This window comes from Physella acuta, unplaced genomic scaffold (assembly GCF_028476545.2).
Source record: "Physella acuta isolate Inbredline_101_S28 unplaced genomic scaffold, ASM2847654v3 ptg000806l, whole genome shotgun sequence".
Lineage (NCBI taxonomy): Eukaryota > Metazoa > Mollusca > Gastropoda > Physidae > Physella > Physella acuta.
In genome coordinates, this window is record NW_026732324.1 from 316,323 (window position 1) to 330,809 (window position 14,487).

Here is a 14,487-nt window from a genome sequence, read left to right on the forward strand (position 1 = left end):
GTGATCGTGATAGATCAGATACTTTTACTTGATTGCATTACATCTTGCCGGGTTCACTGCATTAAAGAGAAATAAATATAACGGATTCTTGTATCGCTATCCGATCGGTAAAATAGCAGACTGTCGGAGCAGGTGGATGGGAAGCGACACTTTATGCCAAAATTTTAAGAGAGAAGAAAATTAGTATATTGTACTGATTATTACTTTGTTCAACCTAACTGATAATTCAAAATTGCAATATTGTTCTAAAGACATGAGCAAAAGTTGACCAAATAAGGCTTGCACCTTCTACAAAATACACTCTAAAGCAGTGGTTCTTAACTTTTTGGAGTACTGAACCCAACCAGTTTCATATACGCAATCACCGAACCCTCCTTAATAGTTGTATCGTCCACAATGACAAAATCCAATCGTGAATCCTATGCGTCGGGTGTGTATCTTGACCACCGAGGAAGCCCTGAGACTTAATCACCGAACCTCTCGGGTTCGATGGAGCCCACTGTTTTAAGCTCTTTTGATTTTCTACTTTTTATTCGTTTCAGCATCTTAAGGGGAATTTAATTGGCGTCCAGTAAAGTTTTAGGGAACGACAATCAGCGTAATTGTTAATTTTTTTCCAGACTGTCGCACACACAAACACACACACACACACACACACACACACACACACACACACACACACACACACACACACATATATATATATATATATATATATATATATATATATATATATATATATATATATATATATATATATATATATATATATATATATATATATATATATATATATATATATATATATATATGGGGGGCGCCAAACTGAAAGTTTGCCCCGGGCGCCTGGAGGGGTTGCTACGCCTCTGTTGTCATCGGAGAGACTGCTATCTGAAAAGTATCAAAATGATCGTTACGTTGGATATTAAGTTACAAAATGTGACTAAAACCGGTCTTAGTGATCAAAGAGAAATTTTATTACCAGACAGGCGGTTTTGGTAGTGAAAATTGTATGAAGTATTTGAGGCTTTTCTAGTATCGAAACTTATTGGAGGTTTTGCTAGCATTTGAATATGAACTCTAGTTTAAACCAATCACAAAATACCTCAGTCCCGGGAATAACATAAACCTCAATCCTAACCTAAAAAAAAAATCATAATACTACCGAAAAAAGAATAATATAAAAAAAAAAGTATGTAAAATTGTTGCACCAATTGTGTTATCCTCTTGGTTTATTTATGCTCTCATTTTCCTACATAGTTAATCCTCCCCCTCCCCCGTCATAGCTCCCACCCTTTTCCGCCCCATTCATAAACCGACCCACCATGCTCTATAAACAGATACTGCGATACTGAACTCCTAACCAAAACAGTTCACTCGGCAAAGAGCACGCGGTGCTACCTGCCAATATCAAGACAGGTCTGGCCAGTTTATCAGGAGGACGGGACTAAACAGTTGACCTTAATTTCTTGATGCCTTCCTGGCTTAAGCACCACATTCCGATGCCCTAGACTTCCGCTGTTGTTCTCAGCAAAATGTCTTATTTACCTCGCGTTCTTAGACAGCGCGCAATTGAGTTGGTTCAATTTATTGGTGTTGGGTTTACTTTCTTGGTTTATTGGTTCACAATCTTCAGGTGTTCTGGTGGGTGTTTTGGTGGGTGTGATGTCTTGTGGTGGGTGTTCTGGTGGCTAAAACTAAAAGGTTTTATATTGGGTGCTACTGGTGGGTGTTTTGGTAGGTGTTATGTGTTGCTTTGGGTGTTGTGGTAGGTGTTCTGGTGGGTGTCGTGGTGGGTGTTTTGGTGGGTGTGATGTGTTGTGGTGGGTGTTTTGGTGGGTGTGATGTGTTGTGGTGGGTGTTCTGGTGGCTAAAACTAAAAGGTTTTATATTGGGTGCTACTGGTGCGTGTTTTGGTAGGTGTTATGTGTTGCTTTGGGTGTTGTGGTAGGTGTTCTGGTGGGTGTCATGGTGGGTGTTTTGGTGGGTGTGATGTGTTGTGGTGGGTGTTCTGGTGGGTGTCGTGGTGGGTGTTTTGGTGGGTGTGATGTGTTGTGGCCGGTGTTCTGGTGGGTAAAAGGTTTTATATTGGATGCTACTGGTGCGTGTTTTGGCAGGTGTTATGGTAAGTGTTATGGGTGTGTATAAGGCGGTGGGTCTTAGTTGTGTCTTGTGTGAGGTATATCCTGGGTGTTATCTTGAGTTATTATAGTCGGTGTTACTGGTGGTGTCATAGTGGATGTGACGTGTTGTGGTGGGTGTCATAATAGGTCGTGTTGGTGAGTATTGTTGTAGGGTAGAGGTATTATTGTTTCTAGTAGATGTTTCTAGTGGATCTTTCTAGTGGATCATTCTGGTGGATGCTCCTGGTGGATGTTAATGTATGTGGGGTGAGAAAGTTAACCGTATCTGTTTACCCACCCCCAGGGACCGTGTTACTATTTGACCCGGAGATTCTCCGTACCGCCACGGACGTCCACCTACCCAGACAACGCGTCATACGCTCCGACTACCACCAACACGCTCTGTACCCTATAGCCCTCTCACGTGACCGACTTCTATCTTTACACGTCACGTGGAGGTAAACAATAGGCCAAGATCAGAAGCTGCCTGTCAAGTTTGACGTCCAAAGTCGGGGTCGCCGGTTCACGTGACCTCTCTAAATATAGAAAACCATAAAGTAACAATTAAAGGAAAAATTAGTCTTTGAAAATAATGAAAATGCATGGTGGAGTTAATTATTGTATTAGACAATCCAATTATAAAAAGTCTCGAGTTCGACTACCGTCTTGGTATACGTTAACTTGACTGGTTTGAAGAAACAGATGAACTCTACTTCATCTGTTATGTAGCCCGTCATCGATGAAAGTGTACTTTCCATATTTAAAAATATATATATATATATATAAAAACAAAAAAAAACAAATATATCACCTAGCGTTAGCACAATTGTCAAAGAAACTCAGCCAACACGATGTGTGTCTTAAAATTTAAAATTAATTAGTTACTTGATAAACAGATACCAGGTTTCAAAATCTCATTAATATTTCATTAATCTATGCAACTTTCCCTCGTGTATTACAGGCCGTGCTGTACCTACACGATGCACCGGGATAAATTTACCTTCATCCCCAGCGAAAGGTAAGAAATGTCAGGTGAAACTGCGGTATATCTGTGTCGTTTGGTGCGTGTCTGATGTTGTGCAACATCCCTACCCCACCTCCCCCATCCCGCCCCCACACTCACAGCATTCCATCCCCCACGTTTTATTCAGTTGCTAGAGTCAGGTCAGTCTCCTCTAACCTCCCCTGGGAGCGGAACACTTCCACCCCACCATCGCACTCCCCCGCTTCACCGCAGGATACCCACCCCCTCACTCTCCCCCATTAAGAGTAATTAAAAGCGAAGTGACGGGCAAGTACCAGGTAGGGAAGGTGTTGCAGGAATGTTGGCTAAAAAAAACTGGCATCGCTAACATGGTGCCAGATGGTACAGGGCCGTACGGCGTGGGGAGGGGGCTGGGGGGAGGGGAGGCGGTGAAACGGAGATGTTAAATATCCTAAAAGCTGATTTCAACATCTAGAATATCGATTAACGTCTTCATTAAAAAGTCATAAATCAGTCATAAATCAGTCATAAATCAGTCATAAATCAGTCATAAACCAGGGGACATGTCAAGAAAACAAAGCACGACTGTACACAGAAACTGAAATTTAAAAAAAAAATGGAAAAGCAACTCCAGACGTATTTAAATCATTCGATTTTTTTTTCAACTGGAGGTTTTAGTTGAGTGGGCGAAGACACGTGGGGGTTTTGTAGGTAAAGTTTTTTTTACTTTGTTGCAGACGTCAGCAGTAAAGTTTAGTGTATTTTTAAACATTTGGTTGTTGATTTCTCGGACACGACAAGTTTGGTTAGGGTTACTCGGCATTGACAAATCAACCCTTTACTAACCTTATTAAATGGTGGTATGTTGGACAGTGATGACGACTCCAAATTAACCGTTTGCTGATCATATAAAGGCCTTTATTGACCAGTGATGGCTAGTTGCGGCAACTAGACGACTCCAAATTAACCGTTTGCTGATCATACAAAGGCCTTTATTGACCAGTGATGGCTAGTTGCGGCAACTAGACGACTCCAAATTAACCGTTTGCTGATCATATAAAGGCCTTTATTGACCAGTGATGGCTAGTTGCGGCAACTAGACGACTCCAAATTAGTTTGCTGATCATATAAAGGCCTTTATTGACCAGTGATGGCTAGTTGCGGCAACTAGACGACTCCAAATTAGTTTGCTGATCATATAAAGGCCTTTATTGACCAGTGATGGCTAGTTGCGGTAACTAGACGACTCCAAATAAACCGTTTGCTATTATTCTAAGGCCTTTGTTGGCCACTACTAACAAGACGTCTACGGATTAGCCGTGTACTAAGGCCTCTGTTGGTCTGTGATGGAACAAAAGTTCATGTAGGTTAAATCAGCCCCCCCCCCCCCCCCCCCGCCCTCTACATCCTCAACCCTCCGAAGAAAAAATTTCAGATACTATTTTAAATGAGTATAGCGAAACGAAAGACCAATCGAGTAAATCAACTCAGCCGAGAGTGAATGTAACAACCGGCTAACGAGAACATGAAATACAAGACGCATGTAATTATGGGAGTCACCCAGTGGTCGATGACATAATTTACTGTCCAATTAAGTTTTCCTGCTGAGACTTAAAGAATGACCTCTCTGTTGAAAAATTCGTTAACGAAACTATTTTTAAAGGAATATTTTCTTTGAGAATATGATAGTGATGTTACGACCTCGAGTATGTAAAGTTCATGCTAGACAGTTTGGTAGCAGCAGACTATCCCTGCTAATTAAATAAAGCGGGATCGTATTGGGTGGAGGGTCAATTGGATATAATGTAGTGTTGGGTGGAGGGTGTGTTGGGTGGATGTGGTGGATGTGCTGTTGGGTGGATGTGGTGTTGGGTGGAGGGTTAATTGGATATAATGTAGTGTTGGGTGGAGGGTGTGTTGGGTGGATGTGGTGTTGGGTGGATGGGGTGTTGTGTGGATGTGGTGTTGGGTGGATGTGATGTTGTGTGGATGTGGTGTTGTGTGGATGTGGTGTTGGGTGGAGGGTGTGTTGGGTGGATGTGGTGTTGGGTGGATGGGGTGTTGTGTGGATGTGGTGTTGGGTGGATGTGATGTTGTGTGGATGTGGTGTTGTGTGGATGTGGTGTTGTGTGGATGGTGTGTTGGGTGGAGGGTGTGTTGGGTGAATATGGTGTTGTGTGGATGTGATGTGGTGTTGGGTGGATGTGGTGTTGAGTGGAGGGTGTATGGATGGATGTGGTGTTGTGTGGATGTGGTGTTGGGTAGATGTGGTGTTGGGTGGATGTGGTGTTGGGTGGATGTGGTGTTGGGTGGATGTGGTGTTGGGTGGATGTGGTGTTGGGTAGATGTGGTGTTGTGTGGATGTGGTGTTGGGTAGATGTGGTGTTGGGTGGATGTGGTGTTGGGTGGATGTGGTGTTGTGTGGATGTGGTGTTGGGTAGATGTGGTGTTGGGTGGATGTGGTGTTGGGTGGATGTGGTGTTGGGTGGATGTGGTGTTGGGTGGATGTGGTGTTGGTGGATGTGGTGTTGGGTGGATGTGATGTTTTGTAATGGTGAGTGTCCAGCTACTGAAGACACCAACAAAGACAACCCCCCCCCCCCAACACAGCACGAAGATGACCCCCCCTCCCTCCCTCCCCACACACACACACCCACCCTCACATAATGACTATACATAATAGCTGACGTTAATAACAAATCGATAACTGGTCCCAGACACGAATGTATCGGTTTCCAGTTTTCCTAGCCTACAGTTATAAACGGCAGCTAACATCTAACATTAACTTTAATACTAGCTCGTCGCCATAAATATCCAACGGGGCGTCTGGTTTGGTGGGCGGATGGGTAGGTGACTCGATTATAATTACAGAAAGAAAATACAATGTTAGTTTATTACTAACTAATTACTGTGTAAAACACATCTAAATACACAGTTCTTGTACTAAATTCAACAGATCTAATTACAGCAGCCATTAAACGAAACTCTGTGTGTTTCCACCTAGGTTGTAGAAACAATGGTTGGATTGTTCCTGCTTTTCATGTTTTTATCTTCGCTGTCTTCATCCCATGCCCCCCCCCCCCACTCCTGGCTCAGGTAGATAACAAAAACTTGATATCAAACATCAAATTGTATCAACCATCAAGAAACATGCGCCGGGCCTAAAAAATGGGACAGAGTGAAAGCAAGAACTACGTGAGAAGCTCATTGAACCAATAAACAATAAATCGGAATCTTGATATTACAAGATGTTTAAAACTTGATCTCTTTGTCGTTCTTCTTGTTTCAACCATGAGTCGAAACGTGCACGCGAAATTTTAACAACTTCTACCGAACCGATTTGTTTCAAACTTAGCACATTGGTCAAGGAATAATGACAACGCAGTGTGACATAAATATCCTTTTCTGATCTCTAGAGATATTTAACCACTACTTTTTAAACCAAACTGCTGGCCCATGTACATTTTTTGAAAATGTAATGTTTAATGGGAATTAATTTCACTTTATGTGCTTTTATCAGTATTTTTTTGTATCAGTTCATTAAAATTTCTGAAAATAAAATTAGGTTTCATGCACAATTTTCTTTCCCATTGCATATGGGTTGAAACGATGTTTATACATCTTCAACTTTTTATTTTATTTTTAATTTTTTTTTAATCTTTTGTTTGAAAGAACTACCCTTTTTTAAGTAAAAATGTAATTAACTATTTAAAAGATTTGACAAATGCCAATTAAAACAGCAGTGAGCTATGCCCATTGTATGCCTCCCTGAAAAAGTATGTAGATAATATAAATCCTTTGATTCGGTTATAGTACCACTTTGGCGCGTCTCCTAGTTTTGTAACCGTTGCTATAAGAAGAAAAAAGAAGACAAAAATGTGATCAATTATAGAACGTAAACAGTTCAAATAGACGGAAGATTTAAACAACGGTAGGGATACAAGGAGTGTGGGAGTTGTGTGTGCGTGTGTGTGTGTTGGTGGGTGGGAGGGTGGGAGGGGGGATCGGATGTTGGCGTCAAAAGCAACATAAATAATAATTATAATTGTTGAAAACGTTTTCGTGAGAAAGAAATTCTTATTTTTTTTTCTTTAAACATCGCACTGGCGATTCTACCCCGACCCTCCCACTCAGTTTTTAGCACAGCCGCTTACGTGTTGACAGTTTGAGATTCGGGTAGACTTTTATTTTAAAATAGCTGAACAAAATTAAAAAGGCGGATCGTGGCGTGAGTTATCGAAGATATCCTGAATCATAACACAGGAAAGCAGTTGCCGGTTAAGATAAGTCTCAGTTGTACAGGTAGGCAAGTGTTACACCTACATTCTCTGGCACTGGTTTACTACAGTTGTTTGCTAGTTGTTTTGGAATTATGTGGTCCAGCTGTGTAGAGCCCACTTGGTACCCCAGGGGTTCAGTTCGGTGCGCGGGTTCGCCCTAACATCGAAATACCCATTCGTCGTTAGTGATGGTGCTATGCCACACATGTCTAAACAGGTGGAGCTATGGTGCAATACAAGTCCACTTTAACTGCTAGAAAAATGAAAACAAATAATGATAGAGGGAGATAATTCCAATACTGAGATAAAGTCTGGGTTGTCTTTCTTGGTTTTGATGTATTTCGGTCTGTATTTGTGTGTGTCTGTCTATGTAATGTTTCCTCTGTTTTTGTGTATGTCTGCGTATCCATCTATCAGTATGTCTGTCTTTGTGTCTGCCTCTCCTTGTGTCTATCTCTCCGTGTGTCTATTGATAAGTTTAACCACGTGCTTGTGTTTGTCAGTGTCTGCCTGTCAGTGTCTGCCTGTCAGTGTCTGCCTGTCCGTGTGTCTGCCTGTCCGTGTGTCCGTCTGTCCGTGTGTCTACCTGTCCGTGTGTCTACCTGTCCGTGTCTCTACCTGTCCGTGTGTCTACCTGTCCGTGTGTCTGCCTGACCGTGTGTCTGCCTGTCCGTGTGTCTGCCTGTCCGTGTGTCTGCCTGTCCGTGTGTCTGCCTGTCCGTGTGTCTGTCTGTCCGTGTGTCTGCCTGACCGTGTGTCTGTCGAGTGTCTGCCTCTTCGTGTGTCCGTCTGTCTGTCCGGTACGGTCTCAAACCTGAGCTGCCCTCCTCTGGCACCAATTTATAAGCATTAGCTAACAGAACGTCAGGCTCTCTCTTGTCGTCCAGATCAATCATCGTCCAGATGCCGTTAATCTGTGAGCACAAAGCCTCGCTATAAATAAAATGATAGCACTTCTACACTCGCAGAAATACACGAGTTATTCTTGCAGGTTACTACTTTTTGGACAATCAAAATATTCCTTAATTTAAAGAGCAACAAAATGTTTCAAAATGTTTTTTTAAATTAAGTTTTGATTTTTTAACATAATAATCGTCATAAAAAGTTTTAAATATAAATTTTAAGGAGCTCCTATAAATACAGGTATTAAAAATGGATGGTGTTTGATGTAAATTTTTTCGTGTAAACAATGAAAACATTTAAACAATAAATAAACAAAAGCTCAGGTAAACAGAAACAAGAGCAGACGAACGCGTCTAAGTGTACCAGACGACGTGCCTGCTGGCTCCGTGCCTGCAGGGGTCTGTGTGTTCCAGGTTCAGGATACAGGTAGCGGTGTCTGTCTTCGTTTCCAGGAGTCTGTATGTCCATGTGTCTGTATGTCCAGGTGTTTGTATGTCCATGTGTATGTCTTCCTTTCCAGGTGTCTCTATGTCCAGGTGTTTGTATGTCCAGGAGTCTGTATGTCCATGTGTCTGTATGTCCAGGTGTCTGTATGTCCAGGTGTCTCTATGTCCACGTGTCTGTATGTCCATGTGTCTGTATGTTCAGGTGTCTGTATGTCTAGGTGTCTGTATGTCCAGGTGTCTGTATGTCCAGGTGTCTGTATGTCCAGGTGTCTGTATGTCCAGGTGTCTCTATGTCCACGTGTCTGTATGTCCATGTGTCTGTATGTTCAGGTGTCTGTATGTCCAGGTGTCTGTATGTCCAGGTGTCTGTATGTCTAGGTGTCTGTATGTCTAGGTGTTTATATGTCCATGTGTCTGTATGTCCATGTGTCTCTATGTCCAGGTGTCTGTATGTCCAGGTGTTTGTATGTCCATGTGTCTGTATGTCCAGGTGTCTGTATGCCCAGGAGTCTGTATGTCCATGTGTCTGTATGTCCATGTGTCTGTATGTCCATGTGTCTCTATGTCCAGGTGTCTGTATGTCCAGGTGTCTGTATGTCCATGTGTCTGTATGTCCATGTGTCTGTATGTCCATGTGTCTGTATGTCCATGTGTCTGTATGTCCATGTGTCTGTATGTCCAGGTGTCTGTATGTCCATGTGTCTGTATGTCCATGTGTCTGTATGTCCATGTGTCTGTATGTCCAGGTGTCTGTATGTCCAGGTGTCTGTATGTCCAGGTGTCTGTATGTCCATGTGTCTGTATGTCCATGTGTCTGTATGTCCATGTGTCTGTATGTCCAGGTGTCTGTATGTCCAGGTGTCTCTATGTCCAGGTGTCTGTATGTCCAGGTGTCTGTATATTTTTTTTTGGGGGGGGGGGTGGTTTGGGTGGGGTGGGTGGGGTGGCAGGGGGGTGGGGGGTGGGCGGGCACTAGTAAAATTATGTTTTCTACATAAATTCTATCTCGTTGGGGGGGGGGGGGGCGGTAGAAGACATGCCTGGAAGAAACTCTGCCTGGAGCAGGCTTACTGCTACACTCGTGGGTTACTGCTAGACCCGTGGGTTACTGCTAGACCCGTGGGTTACCGCTAGACCCGTGGGTTACCGCTAGACCCGTGGGTTACCGCTACACCCGTGGGTTACCGCTAGACCCATGGGTTACCGCTAGACCCGAGGGTTACCGCTAGATCCATGGGTTACCGCTACACCCCTAGGTTTTACCAGGTTTTTCTTCATCCCCCGTGCATCGCCCCACCTGGTCTAGACACGAGGGCCAGTTTGGTCTAGGGACTACCTACGGTCGCAAGCCTCTGGTTTCGAACTCGTGACTGTCGTGATAGCAAGCGCGCGTTCTACCACAAGACCGACGCCATACACAGTCGTGGTCACTGTATCAGGTATCAGATGTATTTGATCCATAATGTATTGGACCATTAATAATGTTAAGTAATAATAAATTTAACTATTATTCAATTATTATTTAACCATTAATGCACGTAAACAGGACTAGATTTAACCATTAATAAATGCTTATAACTGCATTTTTTAAATTGATAAAAAAATAAATTCAAATATGTATGAAGTGATTACGTTTCTTTCACACATAAGTAGATTATTACGATTTTTAAAGTAATATTTGTACAGAAGTTAATTCCTAAAAATAGAAAAATTGAATGCATTTTTTTTTACTAAGTTCGACTATTTATAACAAAATGTTTTTGTTCTGCAAAATAATTCGAGGTTTCATTCGTGTCTAAAGGGAAATCACTGGGGCTTCGAGTTACAAAAATAAATATTTCTGAATAGGCCCCCTTGGCTCGACGAAATTATCAATACTAGCGAAAATAAGGGGAACTAACTGGTTAGTGGGCGGTATCTAACTTCGGTATTTATCATTCCCTATTTTTGCCATAACTTAGGTAATTACTTAGTTATTTAGTAATTAGTAGTCCAAATGTTTGATGAACATACCGGAGTCTGTAGCCTACACCCACACACATTGTAACAGCTAAGTATTCCCACGTTATTTATGCTGTTTCATTTCGTTGAAGTACTTGGTCTAAATCTAATTTGGATTTTTTAGTTGTGCTAATCGCATTTGTTACTGCTGAATTTATTTTGTTATTGGTAATTGTTTTATGAACATTATTTCTAAGATAGGTCTCTGATCTGTGTTCTTAGTAATGACCTAGTAGAGTCATAATAATTGGTTCAATGATCTCAATAATGACCTATTGGACAGACTAATGAATCATTGGTCTGAATGAGTTAGCGTCTTCATAAGACTTGATTATTAACTATACCGGTTTTCTGATTAATGACAACATGACGTGATTAATGTTACATTTAATGACCCATCTTGATGACCCAAATGTCTGTATATGAAAGTACTTAATTGTTAAACATAATCCCAGCTTTGAACCTTACACCTCCTGACTAACAACTTGTAGCTGTAACCGTCTGAGCACCTTTCTTACTTTTTCCCCGAGTCCTTGTAAACATGTTGCAAACATGTTGTGAGCATGTTGTGGTTACAGTTAGACTTATTGGAAGGTAAACATGATATAAATAATCAATCCACCCTAGATCTACCTTATGCGCGTATAGATGCCCTACACATGTGAACAGAGAAACCTGTGCTATATATGTGTTCTTTGGTTTGGGTACAGTTAGAGGAACTCTACTTCAATATAGAATATTTTCAGTTACAATGCAGAATATTTTCAGTTACAATGCAGAATATTTGCAGTTACAATACTTCTGGGTTGTAACACGATGATAATACTAAAAAAAATTAATAATATTTAAAAAAAATAATTATTGGCGTTATCGAATGGTGAGCATACGATTGCTAACCCGTAAGTTTCGAGTTCGAAACCCAGGTTCATATAAGTAGAACGTCACTGAGTCCACCCAGTCCTAATGGGAACCGGTCACACATTAGGGAAAGCAAAGGCAGCTGGGGCCACAACCCCTTCCCCCATATGCAGAGGTCAAGGAAAGGTAAGAAGTTTCAAAAATTAAAACACTAGATTTTTGCTGTGGGAAGTAAAATTTTACCCGGAGAGAAGAATTCAAAGAGTGAAACGCCCATAACCCCAGCATTTTCTATTTCCGTTTTCCCCCTCACTATAGTTTGACATTTTGTGGTGCGAATAACTCGGGCAAGTAACGCAAGGGAAGTAATGTAAGGGGGCGTAAACCATTATACTACAAGCTATCGGATTCAATAAAAATTGTAGGATTTTTTTTCGTACGGATCAATTTTCTCTTTTATATACATAGTCGTGGGTTTATGTTTTATAACCACCCGGTATGGATAAGGGGAAAAGAAAGGATAATCCACAAAACAAGTAAGGATTTCAATGTATACGTGTTTTGTATTTCTTAGAATAAGAGCTGTAGCTTTAAGATGGTATGTGGATATGTCATGGTTTCAGTTAGTTGTTGGATAAGTCATGGTTTAGGTTTGTTGTTGGATAAGTCATGGTTTCAGTTAGTTGTTGGATAAGTCATGGTTTCAGTTAGTTGTTGGATAAGTCATGGTTTCAGTTAGTTGTTGGATAAGTCATGGTTTCAGTTAGTTGTTGGATAAGTCATGGTTTCAGTTAGTTGTTGGATAAGTCATGGTTTCAGTTAGTTGTTGGATAAGTAATGGTTTCAGTGGATTGGTTGTTGGATAAGTCATGGTTTCAGTTAGCTGTTGGATAAGTCATGGTTTCAGTTAGTTGTTGGATAAGTCATGGTTTCAGTTAGTTGTTGGATAAGTCATGGTTTCAGTTGGTTGTTGGATAAGTCATAGTTTCAGTGGGTTGTTGGATAAGTCATGGTTTAGGTTTGGTGTTGGATAAGTCAAGGTTTCAGTTAGTTGTTGGATAAGTCATGATTTCAGTTAGTTGTTGGATAAGTCATGGTTTCAGTTAGTTGTTGGATAAGTCATGGTTTCTGTGGGTTGTTGGATAAGTCATGGTTTCAGTTAGTTGTTGGATAAGTCATGGTTTCAGTGGGTTGTTGGATAAGTCATGGTTTCAGTTAGTTGTTGGATAAGTCATGGTTTCAGTTAGTTGTTGGATAAGTCATGGTTTCAGTTGGTTGTTGGATAAGTCATAGTTTCAGTGGGTTGTTGGATAAGTCATGGTTTAGGTTTGGTGTTGGATAAGTCATGGTTTCAGTTAGTTGTTGGATAAGTCATGATTTCAGTTAGTTGTTGGATAAGTCATGGTTTCAGTTAGTTGTTGGATAAGTCATGATTTCAGTTAGTTGTTGGATAAGTCATGGTTTCAGTTAGTTGTTGGATAAGTCATGGTTTCAGTTAGTTGTTGGATAAGTAATGGTTTCAGTGGATTGGTTGTTGGATAAGTCATGGTTTCAGTTAGCTGTTGGATAAGTCATGATTTCAGTGGGTTAGTTGTTGTATAAGTCATGGTTTAGGTTTCTTGATGGGTAATTCATGATTTCAGTTGGTTGTTAGATGAGTCATGGTTTCAGTTGATTGTTGGATAAGTCATGATTTCAGTTGGTTATTCGGTAAGTCATGATTTCAGTTGGTTAGTTGTTGGATAAGTCATGGTTTAGGTTTGTTGTTGGATAAGTCATGGTTTCAGTGGGTTAGTTGTTGGATAAGTCATGGTTTCAGTGGGTTAGTTGTTGGATAAGTCATGATTTCAGTTGGTTGTTGGATAAGTCATGGTTTCAGTTGGTTGTTGGATAAGTCATAGTTTCAGTGGGTTGTTGGATAAGTCATGGTTTAGGTTTGGTGTTGGATAAGTCAAGGTTTCAGTTAGTTGTTGGATAAGTCATGATTTCAGTTAGTTGTTGGATAAGTCATGGTTTCAGTGGGTTGTTGGATAAGTCATGGTTTCAGTGGGTTGTTGGATAAGTCATGGTTTCAGTGGGTTGTTGGATAAGTCATGGTTTCTGTGGGTTGTTGGATAAGTCATGGTTTCAGTGGGTTGTTGGATAAGTCATGGTTTCTGTGGGTTGTTGGATAAGTCATGGTTTCAGTGGGTTGTTGGATAAGTCTAAATTTGTAAAAATCTTTTGCTTCCTCCACTTGTGTGTTGTTTATTTTAATAGATTCGTTGCTAGTTGAGTTCTACTTAATAATTAAACAAATTAGCAATGTCGAAATTAACACACACAAAATCAACAATCCCAAACAAACATTGAGTGTTTGTAAACTTTAAATCTTCAAAACGGTTAAGTAATATGTGTGTATTGACTGAAATTTAATTGTTATCAAATATTACTGGCCTAATTGAATCAAACTTGAAATTTTCAGCCTATACATCAGCTAATTGTGTTTGTTTACGTTTATATTCTCTCACTTCTTGTGCTCCTAGTTTATTTTGTTGCCCTACTTATATTTGTCGAGCGGGTTCAAACTGCGCCAAAATATTTTCCTTGTACCCAACAACAGAAACTATTTGGCACCGTCACCGTCAAAACACGTCACAGACGCTTCAAAAACATCTCCATTTATTGTAGAAGTGCCTGTAGCCTTGTAAGAAAAGTTGCTCAATATGAGCTTTAATCCTGAATGTCTTTTAATGGCCACACACGCACATTTGAGATGATGTATTCGACTCTAGTGGCACATTCGAATGTTGTGGGAAGGTAGAGTGTGCCGTAGAATTTACTTTTTATTTCTTAAAGAACATTTGAAAAACCTTATTCATAGACGACCCTCCTAAAATCTACAGAGAAAA

General features: G+C 40.8%; 1 protein-coding gene across 1 annotated transcript in view; it reads left to right on the top strand.

The window, feature by feature from the left end:
• LOC131951287 (protein-glutamine gamma-glutamyltransferase 4) overlaps window positions 1–14,487 on the top strand; it is a 49,030-nt gene that overhangs the window by 4,536 nt on the left and 30,007 nt on the right. The window contains exon 2 of the mRNA XM_059313645.1: window positions 3,085–3,141. Coding sequence (XP_059169628.1) covers window positions 3,104–3,141 — 38 coding nt within the window. The 5' untranslated portion in view covers window positions 3,085–3,103. The remainder of the gene's footprint in view (window positions 1–3,084; window positions 3,142–14,487) is intronic.